Below are 24,025 nucleotides of genomic sequence, written 5' to 3'. Positions count from 1 at the left end.
GGGTCATGAGGGAAGAGGCAGCTTGAGAGTTGCCTTTAACTTTAGCTTTTTAGCTAGCGGGCCTGTGCTGTGTGCCGCTAGCTACGCCAGTGCCGGGGGAGGGGCAGGTTTCGTTGACAGGGCGGGGCACCCCGCTTTTAGAATGGTAGGGGAAACACTGAGTTTTCTGTAATAATTTGAAGTAGTGGAGATACATTTGTGTTCATTATGTGAATAAGTAAAGTTTTAAAGTGGTTTTTAATACTGTTAATTTTCTCAAAACTGTAATTTTTGGAAGTTGAAATTAAAAATATTGTTAATTGTGTCTTGAATAAAAAAATACCCCCATGTTAAAAAGTATTAAATTGTATCAACACCATTACAGAACAGGTCTTAAGTATTTATGTTACACAAATATTTCCATTGCATTAAAGAGACAAACTGAAGAAAATTACCGGTATTTAATAAACATGAAGGTTATGAGGGGGTCCCTGAACCCAAAAAGTTTGAGAACCCCTGGTAACCAGATCGTGAACTAACATGAACCGATGTCTACAAACCAAAGACATTTAAGTGTAGTTGGCAGATTCAGAACTCCCTTTTTAAAAACCCAATCCACTTTACAGAACCTTTCAGTTTGTCAGTCTGCAGAGGAAAACCACACTTTTATTTTTTTTGTGAGAACAAAAAAAGTAATTTATTTAACAGCGAGAGGAAAGCTTGGCACTATTGCTGACTATCAGCTTTGTCTGATTTGTTAATATTTTTAGCTTTTAGCGAGTAAACTATAAATGCAGCAGTTATCGTGTAAACTTTTTCATGTTTAACAAAAAATAATAATAATTTTGCTCTTTCCGACAGATTACCGTCTCAACTAAATGATCGCCCACTAGAACACAAAAGCCTTTCATGTCACTTCATAAGGCAGGAGCCCCCCTCATCGAAACAAACTATACTTCACATCACTGGAACCACAACGTCTTCACACGAACATCACAACTTCACCAGCTCGATCTTCATACAACCGAGGAAGGAAACTAACAGCAGCTCTACGGAGAAAGGAAAACTGTAAACAAGCCAGCAGCTGCTAATTTCCAGCCCTGCGCCGAACTTTTGTCTTTCAAATCGAGGAGTACGACAAATTTAAATTAAAACTACAACCAGCGCCGACAAGATTTACACACACTTCTTTCTTGAAACGAAGTGGAGCGACTCAAAGAGGAGAGCATACTTGCATAAACATAAATACAAAAACTTAACAGTCAGTGGATAAACAACAGATGAGTGAACCATAACGAGGGGGGGTTGGAGGGGTACAACCCCCCTCGTTTTATTTTCTAGCAGAGCAGAACCTCGGCGCACTACTCCAGATCATCCACGTCCTCCGTCATGATGGTGCTGGTCTGTTCTGAGGTCACACCTGGAAAACGGACACAGTGTTACTACTTCCACTTAGTTGGTGCCATTTTAACAATTCATATAAAAAACGTTCAGCTTCATCACAATAATGTGATACAACTCGTAATTTTACATTTACTTCAGCAAAGTGGCTCTGTTTTTGTCTTCATGCTCCTGTAATATTTTTATGGTTAGGCTAATTTAAGCTTTAACCTACTGCCCCGCTAATTTTAGCCTCTATACTTTAATGCTAGTTTTAGCTTTTTCTACCTCGGTGGCTTTAGCTACTGTCTTGCTAGCTGTGTGAATGTTTATGAAGCATTCACACTATTGTGATCCATATTTCTTCTGTACGTTTTTCAGCATCTTTCTCATTCTACAATTTTTGTGCTGTTTAAACAAATCATATCAAATCATTCAGCTCTTTCAGCAGAAGGGTGCTATGACTTTATGTTTAGGTGCAACTTTAGCTTTTTGAAATATTTAGCCTTTTCTGCCACTTTTTTTCCTCATAGAAAATTAATTGAGCTCATTTTACCTCCTTCAAATCTTTAGATGTGTTTACAACCTTTTACTGCTCCTTTCACATTTTGTTCTGCTTCAGCTTCTTTCAGCTTCCTTGTGCAAATTTAAACTCTTTCTCCGCTACTTCCAGCTGTTTTTTCAGCCTTTTGGTGCTCCCTTCAGATTATTTTTGCCAACTACATTTTTGTGCTTCTTCTAACTTCTTTCTAGTAATTTCAGCTTGTTATGCTCCTTTCAGCTGATTTCTACAAGTTTCACCTTTTCCCACAATTTCAGCAACAATTTAGCAGTTTTTATGCTAATTTTATTATTTTTTCCAGCTAATTCCACATTTATTGTATTAATGTAAACTTTTTTCAGCCCAAGTCAGCAAAAATATGCTCTCCACTTCCTTCTGGTAATTTAAGCTTCTTTCTGTTTTTCTCAGCTATTTTCAGCCTTTTTTTTTTTTTTCAGCTTTCCGGAAAATTTTCCCTTTTTTGTGCTAATTTCCGCTTCTTTCAGCAAACGTGTTCTTTCTACTTTCTTCTGCTAACTTGAGCTTTTACTACCTGTTCAACTACCTTAGCATTTTCTATATAATTTCGGCTGTTATTTATTTTATTTTTTGTGGTAATTTCTGCTACTGTCAGCCTAATTAACTTCTTCCTGATAATTTCAGCTCATAATGCTCCTTTCAGCTTGTGGGATGATGTGCACTACTGGCTTTTTCCCTAAAATTCCAAATTTACGTGAATTTGCTAAGAATGACATTATTTTTGGATCCCTGAGAAAAGAAAAAGATCTTGAAAGGTTATTAAATGTAATTATTGGTATGGGCAAATATTTCATTCACAAGTGCCGTTTCCTTAAGACAAAACCATCATTCCCCACTTTTCACAAGGAACTCTGCCACCTCTTCTTATCTATGAAGTTCATGGACAAACATCAAGGTGTGGAGTTGTTTCATATGATAAACAAACTAAAACTACTGGAAAACCCCTAGTCTTTAGTTTATTTTTATTATTTTTGTTATTTTATTCTATTTGATTCTTGTATTATTATTATTATTATCATCATTATTATTATTTTTTAATTATTATTTCTGTGTTTGGAAGCAACCTGTGCTGTTTTTTTTTTTTTCAGATTCGAATATCTCTGATTTTGTTGCCATATTTGTTGTAAATGCCGTTTATAAAATAATAAAAATATATAAAATTAAATAAAGCTCCTTTCAGCTTAATTATGCTAGTTTTGTTTTTGCAGCTATTTAGCCTTTTTTAAAAATATCTTAGCTTCTTCAGGTAATTCCAAAATTTTCAGTTAATTTCAGCTCTCTACTTCCTTCTGATTGTTTAAGCTTCTTTCTGATTTTCAGATACTTTTCAGCCAATTTTTGCTAATTTCAGCTGGGTTTTTTTTTGGTGGGGAGGGTTGTTGCTAATTTCCTAATTTTTGTGCTAATTTCTGCTTATTTAAACCTAATTCAATAAATGTGTGTTCTTTCAGCTTTCTTCTGCGAAGTTAGGCTTGTTCTTCCATTTAAGCTACATTTCAGCATGTATTTTAGCTAATTTCAGCTCTTTTTCAGCAAGTTCTTCTGCAATAAGCATTCACTCTGCATTTTCACAGGAAATGCCATTTCTCTGGTTTTAACTAGTACATACCCATTTTGAAAATATAACTACCTATTGTCTTGATTTTTCTATATTTTCCAACAAAATATTTGAAATGTTTTCCGTTTGACATTTTATACAAATATGTGATATCTAAATAAAAAAGTTCATTTAAATGTTTGCTTTTTAAACCATATATTAAACATTTCTGAAATTATATTTGTGGTAAGAAGTTTATATTCACTCATAAAAACGGAATAATTTTATGATTTCAATCATTTGCACAATTTTCCAGGGTGGATTGATTACACAATGTTCATCCCGCTAATATTTGGTCAAACGTCTTTTTGCAAGTTGCTCCTCAGCCTCAGGCTTTTTTGTCTCCATCTTCAAGTTTCAGGATATTTCATCACTCTTTGTTTTAGCAGAAAAGGTCAAGTGTATTTATAACCAACCAATTTAAACCAACCATTTAAATTGGTTGGTTTCTTGAACAGGCCTGTGTTTTAAGCCTAATTCATATATTTTCAATAAGGATTGAGAGAAGGTTGTTCCAGAGCCTGGTTGAGCTTGTTGGACCCAACAGTGTCCAGGTATCAACCATCTAGTTGTTATTTTGAGGTGAAAAAATGGAATGTTGTTGTGCTTAACACTCTGTGCACCAGTAACAGCTCATGATGCTACCACCACCATGCTTGACAGTTCACACAGACTTCCTTGGGTTGAAAGCCTCGCTTTGACTCCATAACTATAAAGCATTTCTCTGGATGGACACCAGAGTCCACAGGTGGTTATCCAGCAGGTTCAAGTTCATGGCAGGCTCGAGTCTCAGTGATTCCTGAACACCCTAATGAATTAATTTCACCTAACAGTGACAGTTTTGGTCTTCTTTCAGATCTTGGCAGGTGGTAAGTCATCCAAACAGCCTGCTTGTACATACAGTTGCTTGAACAGGTGATCTCAGAATCTGAAGTCGCTTTAAAATTGTCAGGGGAATTTTGGTCAAGGTTTATGGATGTTTTGAAACTACTCTGGCTGAGAATGTTAACTGCCCATGAACCGTGTGTTTGAGTTAGCAGACCGAGCTGAACGAGGAGCTGATTTGATACCACATGAGCAGCTGGCAACTCCAAGGTCACCTCAGAGTCTGTAAGCTGGGAAGCCGAGGTCGTCGTGACCTTTAGTAGCTGATAAGCGTGTATAAAAAATTTAAAAAAACTTGTGCACTGTCCGCTGCAGATCCTCGTGACTGGGTTTCAAACATGTAACTTTGAACATCGGTGTAAGCCTGTTGTGAGCTCTGCCCTTGCAAGTAAAAATGGGTTCAAAAATCTTCTCCCGTCGTCGACTGTGGATTATTTGAGTAAGTAGATAATGAAAGGGTATTTTTATCCAACAAAAATGACTTCCCCAACATGTGTAAATCGACAGTTTTGATTTTCAGATCCTTTTCAGAGTTCTTTGGACTTATCCAAAATACCAAGTACAGTAGTCACTCGCTACTTCGCGGTTCGTTTTTCGCAGACTCGCTCTGTAGCGGTTTTTCAAAGTAAGATTGGACATGACGCACAATTGGCTGATTGATGGACGAGCTGCACGATCTGCATGGAATTTTTTATTTAAAATAAATTATTTTATATTATTCAGCACCTCCTGCACCTGTGTGCAGCCCACACTGCAGGAGAAGCTTCCTCCTGTAGCATGTCATATCTCCGCTTTGCAGCGGAGAGGTGAAGTGGGCGTGGCCGAGAGCTCTGGCAGATGGCAGAGAGCAGCCGGAGGTAGACACTTTTTACAAAGCTTCAGGGTACGGATCCCCCGTGATAAATGAGGGACTACTGTATTGGTTAATTTGATAAACGCTGTCAAGCAAATCCTCTTCGAGCTGGCAAGAAAAAAAAACTACAAGCTGTGATTGATCATGAACATTAATGAGAAATCAATAGGACTTATAAAGTTAAAGACCTTCTATAACCTCCAGAACCACATTAATATATTTGGGTAATGTCTAGAGCCCGACCGATATGTCGGTAGGATCGATATCTTAGGTCGATAGACGTTTGGGAACCTATTGGCATTGGTGATAGTTGTCCCATTACGCGCCGATATAAACACTTCTAATTTTCACTTCTAAAATACTGGAAACCAGTTGTAATTGTACAATGTATCCAGCAGAGTGAGCGTGAAGATTACATTCAAGTGGTGGCCGTTCACTTTAAGTTTCACTTTCGTCGCAGCCGAAGCAGGGAACAATTCAGTGCAGTGTATTTTGATGAACAGAAAAGGGTAAGTTTATTTTAACTTATCTGTAAAATAAAAAAATAAAAAATTCTCTTCAATCCTCCAATTTGCTTGTCGTTAGCTACGTGCGTTTTAAGTTGGCCAGCTAACTTTTAGATAACCTAGCATAGGCTACTGCCTTGTAAAATTTTATCCAGAACAATAAATCTAACGTAGAGGTAAAATATATCAGTGTTGGTAACATGATCTTTGTTGTCCTCAATGAAATGCATTGTTTGTCTGAAATCTATACCATCTATAAACCTATGGTCAATACATGAATGACTGTTGAAAGAGTGAACAGGGGAGGGCGTTTCTTTGTTTAATGTATAATTATGTAACATTTGATAACTTTATGGAGAATAGTGAAGGATAGAAAATGTGATACTTTGAAATTTATTTAAAAGAAAAGTTGCATCAACTATTCTTAATGAACAGCTGTGATATAAAATACAAATTCATTGTTAAAAATGTTTAAAATAACTTTCTGTAAGGACTTTCCTGTTTAGAGTTATCTATCTGTGATCGACTTGTCGAGTTCTGATGGTCTGTGATAGATTAGTCATGGCTGCGGGGCTTGAAGGAGGGGAAGCTCTGACGTCGCTTCATTCCCGCTGCACCTGCCTGAATGAAAGCAACGTGTCAAGAGTATCTTTCACTCTTATTTCCTCTTTCAGGTAATTAAATAAATTTTGTGTTTAAAACATTTATTAAACATTTTCTGTTGCATTTTTGAGTATTTCATCTAAAGGTCGAGTGGTTTTCATTAAGTAGTTGATGTTTAGGAATGTGATTTAAAATGTCGTTTTATGCTAATTAGCATCGCTCAGTCTACCGTCGATGTCCCACCACGAGGCAGACGTTAGCGCACGACGTGTGTGCGTGTGTAGACTATTCATCTAAGTGAATTATACATTCAGACTGAAAATAAGACTATTTTGATTACATTTATGTTTAAATTCATTATCTTTGTTTTGGCAAAAGGACAGATGAACATTTAAATTTTTTATTTTCATTTAAACAAGAATATGAGAACAGGTATGTGTAAAAGATGTGAAGTAATCTGTTTTTTTTTTTATTATTTAACTGCTATATTGGATTTGGTTTAAAGACGAAACTTGTTCTTTCTAGATATGTAAATACTTTAAAAAAAGTGTAAATAAATTCCCACTGCACCTGCCTGAAAGAAAGGAACGTGTCAAGAGTATCTTTCACTCTTATTCTCCTCTTTCAGGCTGCTACAAAAGCACGTTAGGAAGACTGTATGACCAGTGTACCACTTGTAAACCTATTGTGGCTCTAGGTATAGCATGGAAGTGGAGCTGATTAGCTTAGCTTTATGGTTGCTAACAGCTGCGCTAAGTAAACAAGGCTCGCTCCACTCGCCGTTTACCAAGATTCCTGGGGGTGGACAAAGCTAAAAAAAAATGTCAGCCATTATATCGGTATCGGTGATAGCCAAAACTTCCATATCGGTCAGGCTCTAGTAGTGTCAATTACAGTAGATGTGAAGTATTAAGATATTTTCGCTTGTATTAATAATTTTAGAGAAAATCCACGATAAATTAAAACTTGTTCACCTCGTTCACTATCAAATCATTATTATTATTTTTTTTAAATCAGTCAAATTGTATGTTGGATAATCACTCCACCCCGGAAAAAGAATGCTTCAAATAAATAAATAAAAGCTACAAATTGATATATTCATGCCCAAGATAACTTAAAGTATATTTTGGAACACAACTGTTACTAAGTGACAAGTTTACTGTGGAATTTGAACAATCTCGGATCGCCACGTGGATAAAACTCATACTTGAGGCATCGTCATCGTTGGCAGATTTCTTCTTCTCCTCTACGTAGCCATGACTGAGCAGCTTGGACATGCTGACTGGAGGAGCCTTCTTTTCGTAGGATCTGAGGAGGTGACAAACCTCATGTAACTGAACATCGTTAATAAATCAAGTATACTTTGATTTGCAGCAACAAGATAAACGGGAGACAAAAAGCCGGCAGGTTCTTACATTCTCTTGTACTTATTGGTTAACGGCAAACCCTCCATGTGTTGGGCAGCATCATCTGGAGACATCTGTAGGAAAGAAACGTCATCCGAGTGCAGCAACATTATAAACGGTGTTTGCTAAAAAAAACATCGTTATGAAAATATCAGGGACGCAGAACGAAACAATGGAAGGCTGGGACAACTTCATCAAAAATAGTCATGCGATGACAATGAAGGGTAACAAACCAGATTGGACCAAAAGATGAAAATAACTTTCTAAATCGTGTTTATTCACAAAACTTTGAAAATATAAACCTAATCAATAAATAACAGTTTAAAGCTTGCCTGAGAACAGCAAGTTTTTTTTAAATCGTGTATCATTATTATGCCTTACAGTTGATTTTTACCGTATTCTTCGGACTATAAGGCACACTTAAAATCCTGTAATTTTCTCAAAAATCAACAGCGAGTCTTTTAATCTGGTGCACCGTATGTATGAAAACCGATCTGTTCATTGATACTGAGCCTTATAATCTGCTGCTCCTTATAGTCTGAAAAATACGGTATTTTTAATTTAAATATATTTACAGTAGTCCTTTGTTACTTTGCGGTTCAACTTTCGTGAACTAGCTCTTCTGCAGTTTTTCAAAGTAAGATTGTACACGACACACGACTGTCAACTTTAATATTACTCACGTGATTGGGACAGTACGGAATACAGTACAGTAAAAAGTTAAAAATGAAATACTTCGGACAGGCGCCACCATTTTGTAGTTTTCTCTCAATAAGCCTACACTGTATTTCCCACTCATAAGGACTACATTTCCCAGAAGTCCTGTTTCCTTCTGCTGAAATACATAGAGGGAAAGTTTTTCTGATCCGAAAAAGTTTGTCCCTTATTAATTCAGCGACTGTGGCACCCAGCGGATGCAGAGAGCTGCACAGAACTCACTGGGAACCAGACCAGAACCAGAGCTCCAGAATCACTGGTGAATCTGAGTGCCGCCCACCGGCCCACAGGGCCTTTCAATTGGGGAGGCACCACCCGTAGGTCCGGTGTTCTCTCCGAAGCCCATCGAGACTTCCCCCATCCAGATTTGGACTCAATCGGATGCTGGCCAACCAAAGGTCCAGCTCCCTCCAAAATTGTTTTGGTGCTCAAGGGCTGCGAAGAACCGACCAGAACCGGGAGGGTAGGTCTGCTGGACTGGAACAGAGCTGCTGTTTCTGCAAAGCTGGTGAGTAAAATTTAGTAGCTACATATACGTATGTTGTTAAAATGATGTAGGTTTAAGAGTTTAGAACATTTCAAGAGTGTGGGAAGAGTTTATAAAATCATAAATATATAAATACTAAAATAAATATGTTGCTACTTCGCAAATTTTTACTTATTGCGTGGAGATCTGGAATGTCAACCCTGTGATAAATGAGGGACTACTGCATAAATAATGACACTTACCTCATTTTCCCCCCAGTATTTTCTAAAATGTTTCACTTATAACTGCTGTGGAAAGTTAAACTTCTAACTAGGAATGTGCGATATATACGGTACACGGTAGAAATGATAGACATTTAGCCTATGATATTTATATTCTACCGGTTAACCACAGTAATGCCGTGTCTGATATAAAATCAAGAGTTATCAGATTTAATAGTTACTTTTGAGTTGAAAACTGTGTGTAAGTGGTGTTAAAGTCTTTTCTTCAAGAGCTAAGTAGCAAAGCTACTAGCCAACTACAGCCGGTTTACCGTAGTGTCGCCGTATTCGGACGCATGCGCAAAACGCTGTGTTCCGTCGAAAGTTAAAGTCAGCTAGCCGATGTAGCTAAATATGGTCAGTTAGGTCAGCTTTTGAGAAACCTGCTCTCTGATCTGTGAAAAAAAAAAACACTTGTGTGATTTTACTGCGAGACCCTCTCTGGTCAAAGCCACAGAGGAAACTGGTCGCCATTTTGTGTCATCTCTCCTTAAAGCTGAAGGAGACGCCCGCTAGAGGGTTGGAGGGTGAAGTGTTTTCAGTGTAAAACGCTGCTCTGTTGCTGTTCATTTATTGAGTGAGAATACTGGAAACTTAAGAGTTAACATATTCTTTTATTTAAAACATATGGCTAAAACTACATTTGATATATTTTGCACTGTTTTGCACAACAAGAAAGAAGCCTAATACTTGATTGTTTATTATTTTAAAACTCTGGACCTAGTTAGTGGAATTTTCTTAATGGAGATTATTTTGTGGTATAGCAGTTTTCAAAATCAATGATGGCAAAAGGACAGTCTACACTATTTTTTCCATTCCTATTGCAAGTTTTATACTAAAAAACATATTGTGATATATATCGTTATCGCCACCCTTCACAATACATATCGTGATGTGAATTTTATGCCATATCGCACATCCCTACTTCTAACCAAAATGCAACAGAGGAGAAAATGGGAACCAAAAGGGGGAAATGACGGTAAAAACTTAACGATAACAACAAAAGATGGGATGACGTCGGCATGATGGGAACATTAAGGGATGACTAGTTTGGTCCGTTCACCTTCTCTTTATCCGGGGAAAACCTATCAGCCTCTCTTTCCCAGGGCGAACCGTTATCAGTGCCAAAGGGAGCAGCCAGAGGCTGCCTGCCTGCCTTCATCTGGCTGTTTGGAGAGGTTGCTTTACTTCCACTAGAAGCACAAAACCACAGTGATATGCCATGTGATGGTACTGCAGCTCCAAGGGTTCAGTAAACTCCGCCACTTACTCTCCGTACGTGGAAAACAGAGATTCAAAGTGCCTGAAGGTTTCACCTGAACACATTTGTCTTCTCGTCTTGGTTTCTCACCTCTTTGAGTCATCGCCTCCAAACAAGTTGGGTGGGACGTACGGTTTCTTCAGGCTGTCATCAACGTCCACGTCATGACTCAGCAGCCCTGCAGAGGAACGCTCCAAATGAGACCAGCAGGCCATTATGACGCACTTTGAAAGCACAATATGGTGTTCAACTTCCTCCACAATCAGCTCGGAGGCTGAACAATCCACCCACTTTGAGTCAGATTTTTTTTTTTTTTATAATTTTTTTTAATGACAAATGGTTTCTAACTCCAGAATAATCTCCTGCACAACACCTGCTCTCACAGCAGTGATTGGGGAAAAACGAGTCCGCATCTTTTCCCACGCAGGAAACGAAGCAAACAAGTGAGCAGCTGCTGTTTGCAGCGAAACGCAGGCAGATATTGTTCAAAGTTTGAATCAAAGATTTTGTTCAACTTTTAGCTCTCGGAGTACGTGTTAGGAATGACTCTCAGCTGCTGTCACGCCAAGTTTCAGCTCAATATCCGTAAAAGAAATGTGTGCTTGCTGTGGATGTTTAGCTGCTGCAGCCATCTTGAATCAAGTTGACCCTAAAAATGTATCATGAGAAATACTCAGAGTTATTGTACATTAATGAGTCCACTGGTTTATAAGATATTTTACCAACAGGCAGACAAACACATTTACATAACTGTGTGTCTTTCATAGGCAATGAAGAGAGTAGACAAAAAACAAACAAGCTGCTCAAATAAGCACTGATGGCTCACAGCAAGAAGGTTCTGGGTTCAATCCCCGGTTTAGATCTGGGGTATTTCTGTGTTGTGTTCAGATGTTTAAATAAAGTTGATAATAAATACATCCATCCAAAAAAAGTAATCTTATTACAACCTGGGTTTTATTTTACAACTGAACTTGGAGACGGTATGAAATCATTTGGGGATAATGATGAGTTTCATTCAAATATGCACAGAGTGCAACCCTAAGCTGAAGAGTTCTCCACATGCTGACAGCATAAAACATCAATACCAACCATCGTGATGAACCTTTGATGCAAAAAAAAAAGTGTTTTAAAGGTTGAACAATTAAACTGCAGAGTGCCAAAAAAAAAAAGCAGAAACAAAACATCGTTATAACTAGAGAAATTGCATTTCCTGCGAAAATGCAGTGTGAATGCTTGTTGCAGTAGAACTTGTTGAAAAACAGCTTAAATTAGCTAAAAACATAGTAGAATGTGTCTGAAATGGAAGAGCAAGCCTAAATCAGCAGAAGAAAACAGAAAGAACACATATTTGTTGAATTAGTTCTAAATAAGCAGAAATTAGGGAAAAAAAAGGTAAATCAACTTTTAAAAAGTCTGAAATTAGCAAAATATAGCTCAAAAGTAGCTGAAAATGCAACAAGAAGCTTAAACAACCAGAAGGAAGTAGAAAGAGCAGAAATAAGCTAAAAAATATATGGAATTAGCTGAAAAAGCTCAAATTAGCACAAAAACAGCTAAATAGTAGCCGAGAGAGCAGAAAAAGCTGATACTATCAGAAAAACGCTGAGAGGTGCATAACAAGCTGAAATTAGCATAAATAAGTGAATAAGGCTGAAAGTAGCAGAAATTACCACGCAAAACTTGCATTTATCTGAAAACAGCTAAAATTAGCTAGAACAGTTAGTAGAACAAGCTTAAATTAGCAGAAGAAAGCAGAGAGAACATGTTTGCCCAATTAGGCTGAAAGAAACAAATGAGCACAAAAAAGTGGAAATTATCTGAAAAAAGCTGAAATTAGCAAAAATCAGCTGAAAGGTAGCTAAAACAGCAGCAAGAAGCTTAAATTTCAAGAAGGAAGTGGAGAGCAGATTTTTGCTGAATTAGGGTGAAAAAAGTTTAAATGAGTGCGAAAAACGTGGAATTAGGGGAAAAAGTTTAAATTGGCAAAATATAGCTCAAAAGTAGCTGAAAATGCAACAAGAAGCTTAAACAACCAGAAGGAAGTAGAAAGAGCAGAAATAAGCTAAAAAATATGGAATTAGCTGAAAAAGTTTAAATTAGCATAAATAGCTAAATAGTAGCTGAAATTGTAGAAAATGCTGAAACTTGCAGAAATAAGCTGAAAGGAGTAGAACAAGCCGATATTAGCTGAAAGAAGTTAGAAGAAGCACAAAAATGTTGTAGTTAGAAAGAATCTGAAAGGAGCACAAAACAGCTGAAAGCAGAAGAAAGTAGCTGAAAAAAATATTAAATTTGCACAAGGAAGCTGAAAGAACATGTGAAAGGAGCAGTAAAAATTTGTAAACAGATCTAAAGATTTGAAGGAAGAAAAATGAGCTCAATTCATTTTCTGAGAAAAAAAGTGGCAGAAAAGGCTAAATATTTCAAAAAGCTAAAGATGCACTAATACCAAAAGTCACAGCCGGACTGTGCTGAAAGAGCTGAACATTTTGGTGTATGATTTGTTGAAATAGTTTGAAAACTGCGAGACGAGAAACGCGCCAAAAAAACGTACAGAAGAAAAATGGATGACAATAGTGTGAATGCTTCATAAACGTTCACACTATTAACAAAAGAATAACAATCTGCAGGAAGACGTGATGAGTTTACATTTCATCTCCCTGATGATGAAGCTGACCGCTCACCTTTGTGTCCCCCTTGCTTAGCGAGCTTCACGTAGTCAGAGTCGCTCTCGAAGATCCCCACGCGTCGCCCGCTGATCCTCTCCACATGCGTGCTGCTTTCACTGGCGCTCTGACACAGCCCGGGGATCTGGGAAGTGGGTCCGGTCACGCCGCTGTTAGCAGCCCCTGGTTTTATGCCTGAACAGAATCGAACATTAAATCTGCTTCACTACAAGACTCAACGTAGTGGTTCCCAGACACACAGTCAATTGTGAAACACATGCATTATAAAATATTTTAGTTTACAAGTTTTTGTTGAACAAGCTTTAGTTGAATATGTGTAAAACTGACTCAGTTATAGACAATTTGTGATGACTAAGGTTGATTAGCTGTGGCAGCCATCTTTAACTGGGTCAACTCCAAAAGCTCATCAGCTTTAGGCGAGCATCCATGGATTAATTTCTGATCAATGGTTCATTAGATATATCAATAACATATAAAAGCTCACACACAAGCAAAAGCATCATTGCCTGCTGCCATAAAGGCATATGCCAACTGAAGGTGAAACGAGTCTTACCACCAGGCTTGGTCCTTCGATGGTTGGGTACAACAGCGCTCATTTTAGTCCAACACAAAAGCTGTTGAGAGAAGAGAAACAAGTCTAAAGACCCAAACTCTTCACTTCAACAGTATTTTTTTTTTCATTCAGTGGGACTTTGCTTCCAAAATATGCCGTTAAACATGAGGCTTCTTCAAAAAACACAATCACAAGGTTATATTCAAGTTTCTCCCTTAGTCATTTCCAGTTGCATCATTTCTGTATAGTTTTTTTTTTTTTATCAACTCCCATCATCTAAATATTCTTCTTTTTTTAGCTTTTCCCTCTTCAGGGGTCATCCTCCACCATCTCACTCTGTCCTCACTCCAACTACCTCTATGTCCTACTAACTGCATCTATATATATCTCCTCTTTGTTTCTAACATCTTTCTACCAGTATACCCACTGTCCCTCCTCTGGACATGTTCAAACCATCTCAGTCTGGCCTCTCTACCTTTATCTACCAGTTGTTCAACCTGTGCTGTACCTCTGATGATCTCATTCCTACTCTTACCCATCCTTGTCACTCCTAAGGAGAACCTCAACATGTTTATTTCTGACACTTCCAGTTCTTTCTCCTGCCTTTTGTCCATGTCTCTGTCTCCAGACCATACAACATAGCTGGTGTCACCACTGTCTTGTAAACTTTTCCTTTGACCTTTGCCAAAACCCTTTTGTCGCAAATCACTCCTGAAACTTTTCTTCATCCACTCCATCCTGCCTGGACTCTCTTCTTCACCTCTTTACCACACTCCCCATTTTCCTGGACAGTAGACCCCAAGTACTTGAAGTCCTGCATCTTTGTGACCTCTGCTCCTTGTAGCCTCACTGTTCCACCGGCCTCCCTCTCATTCACACACATGTACTACAGCTGACTTTCATTCCTCTTCTTTCAAGTGCATACCTCCACCTCTCCAAGTTCTCTTCCACCTGTTCCCTGTTCTCACCACAGATAACAATGTCATCATCAACATCATAGTCTACGGGGAATCCTGCCTTACCTCATCTGTTAGTCGGTCCATCACCAGAGCAAACAAGAAGGGGCTCAGAGCCAATCCTTGATGCACTCCCACCTCCACCTTGAAGCTTTCTGTCACTCCTACAACACATCTCACCACTGTCCTGCTGTCCTCATACATGTCCTGTGCCAGTCTAACATACTTCTCTGCCACTCCAGATTTCCTCATGCAATACCACACCTCCTCCCTCGGCACTCTGTCATATGCTTTTACGAAATCAACAAAGACACAATGGAGTTCTTTCTGACCCTCTCTGTACTTCTCCATCAGCATTCTCAAAGCAAAGATGACATCTGTGGTGCTCTTTATTGGCATGAAACCATCCTGCTGCTCACTGATAGTCACCTTTCATCTAAGTCTTGCTTCCACAATTCTCTCCCAGATCTTCATCTTGTGACTCATCAATTTAATTCCCCTGTAGTTGCTACAACTCTGTACATCAACCTTGTTCTTAAAAATGGGCACCAGCACACTTCTTCTCCATTCCTCAGGCATTTTCTCACCCTCAAATATGCCATTGAATATTTGAGCCAAAAACCTCACTGCCATCTCTCCAAGACATTTCCAAATCTCCACCGGTATGTCATCAGGTCCTACTGCCTGCCCCTTCTTCATTCTTTTCAGAGCTTTCCAGACTTCACTGTCACTAATCTTTCCCACTTTCTGGTCCACAGTTTCTATGACCTCTAGTTTTCTTTCTCTTTCATTATCTTCATTCATTAGCCCTTCCATCTTCCCGTCACTCTCCACACTTGTTAGAACATTACCATTCCTATCTTTAACAAGCCTAACTTGCTGTGCATCCTTTCCAGCCTGATCCCTCTGTCTCGCCAATCAGTACAAGTCCTTCTCACCCTCTTTAGTGTCCACCCTCTCATACAACTCATCATACGCCTTTGCCTTAGCCACCTCCCTCTTTGTTATTTATTGCATTTCCTTATATTCCCGTGTCCTCTCTTCAGTCCTCTCACTGTCATGTTTCTTCTTGGCTAACCTCTTTCTTTGAATAGCTTCCTGCACGTCACTATTCCACCACCAGATTTCCTTGTCATCCATTCTCTGTCCAGGTGACCTATCAAATACCTTCCTACCTATCTCTAATTACTGTTGCTGTAGTAGCGCTGTCATCTGGAATCTCTTTCTTACCACCCGGAGCCTTTAACAGTTCCTCTCTGAATTTCTCACAACATTCTTCTTTCTTCAACTTCCAACATTTGGTCTTCTTTGCTTTGATGAACTTGCATTATAGGTTTGGCAAAACTATGTTTGATGTCGGGTGCCCTTCCTGACACAACCCTCACCATTTACCCAGGCTTGGGACTGGCACAGGAGATCCACTGGCTTGTGCTACCAGACTAGGGATCCCATCATCTAAATCTAAATCAAAAATGGCAGAAAAACCCAGCAAAAGAAAGAAAGAAAGAAAAAGTTTCAGGGGAACACAGACAACAAGGTTTAGATTGTTAGGGTATAACACTGGTCAAAATCTAGCTTTTAAATTATGCCCCATTCAAAGCTATGGGTCTGTTAAGTCATCCGTATCAAAATATAGTAAAAGGTGATCTCTCATATTATAGACATATTAAAGTTCAATGTGGCTGCAGGTTTATTTTTTAGGTTTGCACAATAAAAACTAATGTTTGTGTGGAAATTTGTCGTGGAAAAAAAAAACATGACTAACAATATATTTATTACGGTTATTTTAGTTTGTTTGCACATTTATTTAAAAAAAAAAAAAAAAAAGAGATAAACACAGCCATTCATACCGCCGGATATTAAAGTCAACCATTCTGAATGTTGCATATGTAACATCTGATTCTTATGATTAATTAACAAGCTGTATAATTACGATATCGTTAGAAAGTATGATTTAACGACTTCCTGAAGGAATTACGTAATTATTTAAATCAGGTGTGTTAGAACAGGGAAACGTCTTGAACATGAATAACAGTGTGGGCCCTAAATTAAAGACAAGTGATTTTGAGATAATACATTTGAAAACTTGCTCTACACATGTATGCGGTGACAGTAATCAATGGGAAGAGATAGGCCTGAAGGGTTTTAATACACGAGCTAAAACTCTACTTGTCTTCAGAGAAAACGCTTCATTGTCATCTCTCTGTAGTAAAAAGTGTGCCGAAGTCCTTGCACATCATTTTAAAGCATTAATAAACAATTTGCATTTATATCAAAACAACAGGAAAAGCGAAACACGAAAAAATATCTAAAATTGGCATTTTTTTCAACAGAGTTTGGCGAGCATAACCAAACACGGTCACACCGGGTTAGCTAACGTCTATTAAAGTAAACCGATTTTTCATTCAGCAAAAGTTAGATTTGGCTCCAAATATTTTGTAGAATTTGCAGATTAGCACTATAAAGGCAACGTTTTATTGCGGATTACAATGAACAGATGAAGCTAACAAAAGCCTTGCGTTGTTAGCCGCCTAGCTATTTTTTTTCTTTTGCGCTCCAACAAAGTTATTTTTTTATGAAAGCGGATGAAAATGCCACATTAATGGGATTTTAAAGAAAAAACATTTTTTTACATTACCTTGTAAATATAACTTCTTGTAATAAATGAGGAATGTTGCAAATGAAAACCGTTCTCTTCTTTTTACTCTGCAAGGATGACGGCTTCCTGCGGCACCTGCTGCTGACTTCCGGTGCACAAAATCCAAGATCGAATGATGCCACGAGGCCTCACTCTGTCTAGTTTTTATTTTCTGCACATAATTTCACAGTGGCCAGAAAGAGTGAGACTTGTTTTTTTCTCTTCTTCTTCTTCTTTATTGAATATTGAAAACCTAACTAAAAAAAATTAACGACTTATTCACAACAAAAGAGGCATACAAATTTAAATTTCTTTTTTCTTTTTTTAACAAATCAAAACAAAATAGCAACCGAAAGGACAGTCAAAAGGAAAAATAGTGAAGGAAAAAAAACCTGAATAGATTATAAGGTGGTATAGAAAACTAAAAACAGGAACATGTCTGCATTGTTTTTTTGCCAGGAACTTAGCAGATGTTTGAAGCCACTTAGAGAGGTCAAGGTCGAGAGAAACTTCCATGTAATAATGTTCTGGGCACGCTGTAGCTGCACTCACGCAGTAACATGTAGGAGGAGATGTATGACGGCAACAGACAAAGAAGTGATTTAAAGATGAAAATGTACGAGTGAGAGAGTCTGTGTGAAGTTAAAGATGTCCAGTTAACCAGTGAATACAGGGTGCAGTGGTGGGTACGATAGTTACAGCCAGTTATGAATCTTAGTGCACCATGATAGACAGCATCCAACATCTGCAGGGTGCTTGTAGGAGCATTCATGTAAATAATGTCACCGTAGTCAATGGAGGGAAGGAAGGTCGCAGTTACAAGGCATTTCCTAGCATTCAGAGTTAAACAGGACCTATTTCTGAAAAAAAATTTAAAAAAAAGTTAACTCAGTTTCCTTACTAGGTTTTCCACCTGCTGCTTAAAAGAGAGATGCGAGTCGACCAAGATACCCAAATATGTATAGGAATCGACAAACCCTATAGGGCCACCATTTGAAGCTAAAATCAGAGGAAGAACTGCTGAGACTGACTTCCTGTTTGAAAAAAAAGCAACCCTTTGGTTTTATCAGCATTTAGGATATGTTTGAGATGGAGCAAGTCTGACTGAATGGTGTCATGCGGATTGCAAAAGCTGGAAAGCCTTAGCAACTGTTTTAGCTCGACAATAAACAACTGTGTCATCAGCATAGAAATGTAAGGATGCATCAGGGATGTTCTGACCTACATTACCTATGTAGATTGTAAAGAGGGTGGGTCCTAAGACTGAGCCTTGTAGTACACCATTGCTGACTGTCTATTGTTGTTGTTGTTTTTATTCACTGTTGTCATCAATCTTTGTTAAGAAATCAGGTCTCTCTTGTAAATGAGTCCCCGAGGCTCAATGGGATTAACCTGTCTTAATAAAAGGTTGAATGTATAACAAACACATCTCCTATTGCATTCAAATAATTTGGGTAACAGAGGTTCAAACAAAGTATGAAATAAAATTAATTAATTAATTAAAATAGAAAAAAAATAAAACAAACAAAAATATGTTTGGAGGTTACTATATGAAACTCTTCCATTAACTCGTACAATTCTGCTGCGTTTGTGTTATTAATCTTACTCAGACATGTTTTGAACAAGGATAGTTCATTTTTGAAAGCAGGGAATGAGAGGGGGCATTTTGCAAATCCACATTTATGAATGTAGTTTTTTATTACTATACTTAATTTAAATTCCACTTTTTTTCTGTGACAAATAAACCAAACTGAATATTCTGAAGTGAAAAGAACTCCACATTAATGGCTTTGGAGGACAGGAAGTTATGAAGGAGTTTCCATAAATTCTGAACTTCTCACTCATGAAACAAGTGTTCGGTTGTTTCCGGCTGAGTTCTACAAAAAACATGGTTCTCAACAACAAACTTAAATCTCACTCTTATGAACTCATTTGAAGGATATATGTTATTTATTATTTTAAAATGTAGTTCTTTATATTTAGGAGGAATTGGGAATTTTAAATACTTTGGCCTAATTTATATATTGTAGACTTGTCAAAGTTTTGTAAGGCGAGAGTGCTTTTGCTTGTTCTTGGGTACATGCTATTTATTGACTATTGGTTCAAAAACCTGCTGCTACATTTTTTTGTCTACAATATATAAACAATCATTTTGATTTTACGTAATCTTGGTAGTGTGATATTAAATTGTTTTTCACTGACTGAATGAGGACATTAGGAATGTTGCATATTCATGTTCTTGTAATTTGTTATTGAACAGTCAGTTCCATACTTATTATTAAATTTATCCAAATTGAGGATGTTACCACTTCCATCCAGTAAATGAGTAATTGACCAGATTAGTTTATTCCACTCTTCTTTCATAAATACAGATTTTCTGCTGCTTAATATGGCGCTGTTGTTTCACAGTGGAACATTAGGAGTGCTGACGTTGTGTTTAAACATCATCTTCCACTGTAACTAAACCTGTTGATGGAAAGTAGAGAGTTGAAGAGGTAGTTTAATTCAAAGTCACATTTCAATAACAACTCAACGCCTCCAATTTTTTTTTTTTAAATACAAATGTCTGTACTCATTGTTGTATAAAGTATTTCAAAGTGATACTTCAGTGAAAGTACAAGTATCTTACCATAAAATTACTTTGGTAAAAAGTTCCTTTAAAATTATTACTTGAGCAAAAGTCTTAATGTATCTGACATTTAATGTACTTAAGTACCAAAAGTAAATTTCTCATATAAAATGTACTTAAAGTAAGAGTATTAAGTAAAAGTGAACAGTTAGAATTTCCAAAACAACATTTATTGGGTGCAATATCCAATGACAAAAACTTGGAAAGTTTGAACTGAACAATGAAAGATTACTCTTTAAAAAGTCTGATTCTAATGAAGTATATTCATTCAACCTTTATTAACAAAGCTGTTAGAAAGCTCACATTGTTGTGTAGTTGGCTTGTTTACATAGCTAGGTTCTGTCCGGTTATGGCTTGTTTCTTTATGAATATAATAGTTCCTATGCTCTTGAATGCACTGTGGCTTTTCCAACGCTAGTGAACGCACCGCTCTGCAAAGTGCAGAACTCAGTTGGAGGTTTTTTTTCTCTCTCTTGACACGGACGGCGCCTTGTTGTTCAAGCTTGTTTGTGCTTTACTGGTTTACTACTGTGTGAAAATACTAGAAGAAATACAGCAAATACAACACCCTAAACTGGATATCTGTCTCCATGTTCTTTAATGGGAAGACTAGTGGCCCGACAACTTCATACCTTGCTGCTCTAACCAGTAAATGTCCTGGAGAACACCAAACATCTCCTTTTTAGCAGCTACCATAATTTTCACACCTATCAGGAATTTACCTTGGCTCCACTGGGAGTCAAAAAAGACCTATTGTAACGATTGATTGTTGGTTGTTCACAGTGGGAACTGCAGTTTTCACACAAGCGGCGGGAAAGGGGCTGGGTTTGTGATTAAGAGTCAGGGAGAGAGAAGGGGCCGCGTGAAGTCACAGACTGGGAGAACAAACAGGCATTGCCCAATCAGATTTCTTCTAATTTTATATTGTAAGAACGCGTAACTAAGATGGTTAAAGAAAATGTATTAAGAGTAAAAGTACACATTTTATTAAGGAAATGCAGTGGAGTAGTGGAGTGTGGAGTGGAGGCGAGCTGGTCTGGGAAGCTCAGTCCTCACCTCCTTCTACAGGTGTGCAGTGGAGAGCATCCTGTGCTCGAGCATCAATGTGTGGCATGGAGGCTGCACAGCTGCAGAAAGAAAAGCTTTGCAGAGAGTGGTGAAGGCTGCACAGAAATCTGTTGGAGTCAGTCTCCCCACCATCACAGACATCTACACCTCCAGATGCAGGAAGAGGGCCACCTGCATCATGAAGGACCCCACCCACCCAGCACACACACTTTTTGCCCCACTCCCCTCAGGAAGGAGGTTAAGGAGCATTAAGTGTAGAACCACTAGACTGAGGAACAGCTTCTACCCTGAGGCTGTTAGACTCATGAATCTCTAACTAGAATAATCACTGTGAAAAACCATATCATGTTGCTGCTGATCTGTTTCATGTTGCTGCTGATCTGTTTCAATGCTGATGTGTTCATGCGTGCACATCTGCTCACAGACTCATGTTCATGTTTGTGGTGATGTTCAATGTTTTATGTTATGAGTGCTTAGTGTATATTTAGTTGATGTTTTTCTTAGTTCATATCTTAGATGTTATTACTGTTTTTCTTATACATTTTATTGTTGGATGTAACTGGGACCCTGCGTACATAATTTCGCTCCACCACATGTACCACATGAGGTGCGAATGACAATAAAGAAACTCTGACTCTGACTCTGAGTAAAAGTGAAAGTCACTAGAAATGTAAATAACCAAGTAAAGTAAAGATACGTCAAAATTCTACTTAAGTACAGTAACAAAGTATTTCTACTTTGTTACATTATAACACTGTCGGTACTACATACCATATGAGATCGCCATTTTTTAAAGGGACTGGAGCCATCTAATTTTTAAAGTTCCATTCATAATTTCAAAATCGATTGCCTTGATACCACCTTCCTCATAATTTTTCAGCAAATCTCCTTTTCTGATGTAATGGTGTTTGTTTTTTCCAAATAAAGTAAAATTTTATTCTGTTTTATCTCTATTATGAGAATTTGAGGGACCGCTAAGGAGTATACAGGAAATGTCAGCTTGGATAAGGATGCAGTTTTTGTTAACAATGTTCTACCAAACAACATCGTCTCTTTGAAGCAAATTATTCAAGGTCTTACTACATTTGACAATATTGTCTTGTAATTTTTTCTTTTGTTAGTAGCTTAACATTTTACAGTAGCTTTTAACATTTTACAGTAGCTTTTAACATTTTACAGTAGCTTTACTCCTCCTACATGTCTCTGCATGAGTGCAGCTACAGCGTGCGCTCTTAGGACATTATTACCTGCAGTGTTCCCTCAGTGAAGACTGAGCTTGGCAAAAGGGCCTTCTCCTACTCTGCTCCTGTTTCCTGGAATATCTTGCAAAAAGATCTGAAGCTCTCGACCTTGACCTCTCTAAATAACTTCAAACATCTGCCAAGTTCCTTGCAAAAATAAATGCAGACATGTTCCTGTTTATAGTTTTCGACACCGCCTTAAAGTCTAGCTGGGGGGGTTTCGCTACTTTTTCCTTTTGACTGTCCTTTTGGTTGCCATTTTATTTTGTAAAAAAAAAAAAGAAGAATTCGTATGCCTCTTTTATGACTGCCTATTGTTGTCGTTATCCACTGTTGTCATCACTCTGTTAAAAATTCAGGTCTCTCTTGTAAATGAGTCCTCGAGTCTCAATGGGATTAACCCAATTTATTGGCCGCAATTTCCTTAATTTTGGGAAATCGGCCTATACTTGCATGAGAAACCATCCACCCATCCATCCATTATCTTTACCCGCTTATTCCATTTTGGGTCACAGAGGTCGCAATCATTGTGCGAGGGGCGGGGTACACCCTGGACGGGTTGCAAGTCCATCACAGGGCCACATAGAGACAAACGAGACAAACAACCATTCAGTCTCTCACTCACACCTAGGGACAATTTAGAGTTACCAATCAGCCTAACATGCATGTTTTTGGTCTGTGGGAGGAAACCGGAGTACCCGGAGAAAGCCCACACATGCACGGAGAGAACATGCAAACTCCACCCAGAAAGGCCCCTGGACCGGGGTTTGAACCATGGACCTGCTCGCTGAGAGGCAGCAGCTCTACCAGTTGCGCCACCGTACTGCCCGCATGAGAAACCAATTTTACCTATCTTTTTTTTTGTTTGTTTTAACAACAATTGTCTAAACTTCATTTGTATTTCAGAGAACTACCTCATGGCCAGTTAAAACAAGCTTGTATTGTGTCTAAGATATTGTTCAAAGGTATGTTTTTCAATCAAATAAAATTGGAAAATTGAAGGTACAATGTGACCTTATAACACCTGACAGTGTCGCTTATAAAACAAAATCGGTATTGGCCAAAATCGGAATCGGCAGGTCAGGCTTTTTAGAAATCAGTGATCGGCTAGAAAACTACAATCGGTGCACCCCTAACTTGAAGTCCTGCACCTTTGTGACCTTGGCTCCTTGTAGCCTCACTGTTCCACCGGCCTCCCTCTCATTCACACACACGTACTCTATCTTACTACAGCTGACTTTCATTCCTCTTCTTTCATGTGCATACCTCTACCTCTCCAAGTTCTCTTCCACCTGTTCCCTGTTCTCACCATAGATTATCTGCAAACATCATAGTCCACGGGGATTCCTGCCTGATCTCATTTGTTAGTCACTAACTCCTCCTTCAGGACCACCCCTACTCCATTTCTCTTTCTATCCACACCATGGTAAAATAGTTTGAATCCTGTTCCAATGCTGTGAGCCTTGCTGCCCTTCCACATGGTCTCTTGGACAAAACTACCTTCCTTCTCTGCATCATGCCAGCCAGCTTGCTACCTTTGCCTGTCACTGTCCCCACATTTAGAGATGCAACCCATAGTTCTACATTCAGTATTCCACATAATTTGTTTTACATGATTTACAAGCATACTTTCCTTTGAGATTTTTGATTAGATTCATGTTGAGCATAATGTTTCCACATGAACGGTTATTAAATGTTCCACCCAAAAATTTGAAAATGTTTATTTCTGCTTCACAAAT

General features: G+C 38.2%; 1 protein-coding gene across 1 annotated transcript; it reads right to left on the bottom strand.

Annotated features, from left to right (window-relative positions):
• Positions 1 to 522: 522 nt before the first annotated feature.
• On the bottom strand, positions 523 to 17,446 carry c23h7orf57 (chromosome 23 C7orf57 homolog). Its single transcript, XM_037696305.1, has 8 exons — positions 17,349 to 17,446; positions 13,755 to 13,815; positions 13,199 to 13,375; positions 10,605 to 10,692; positions 10,317 to 10,446; positions 7,799 to 7,863; positions 7,591 to 7,691; positions 523 to 1,399 (listed from the first exon to the last, which is right to left on the bottom strand). Exons 2-8 carry the CDS (start codon positions 13,795 to 13,797, stop codon positions 1,341 to 1,343), a joined length of 663 nt encoding a protein of 220 aa, XP_037552233.1. The 5' UTR covers positions 13,798 to 13,815; positions 17,349 to 17,446; the 3' UTR covers positions 523 to 1,340.
• Positions 17,447 to 24,025: the final 6,579 nt, after the last annotated feature.

Source organism: Nematolebias whitei, chromosome 23 (genome assembly GCF_014905685.2).
Source record: "Nematolebias whitei isolate Nwh7 chromosome 23, NemWhi1, whole genome shotgun sequence".
Classification (NCBI taxonomy): Eukaryota; Metazoa; Chordata; class Actinopteri; order Cyprinodontiformes; family Rivulidae; genus Nematolebias; species Nematolebias whitei.
The sequence above is the reverse complement of the archived record's forward strand: the minus strand, read 5'-3'. Positions and strand labels throughout refer to the sequence as shown.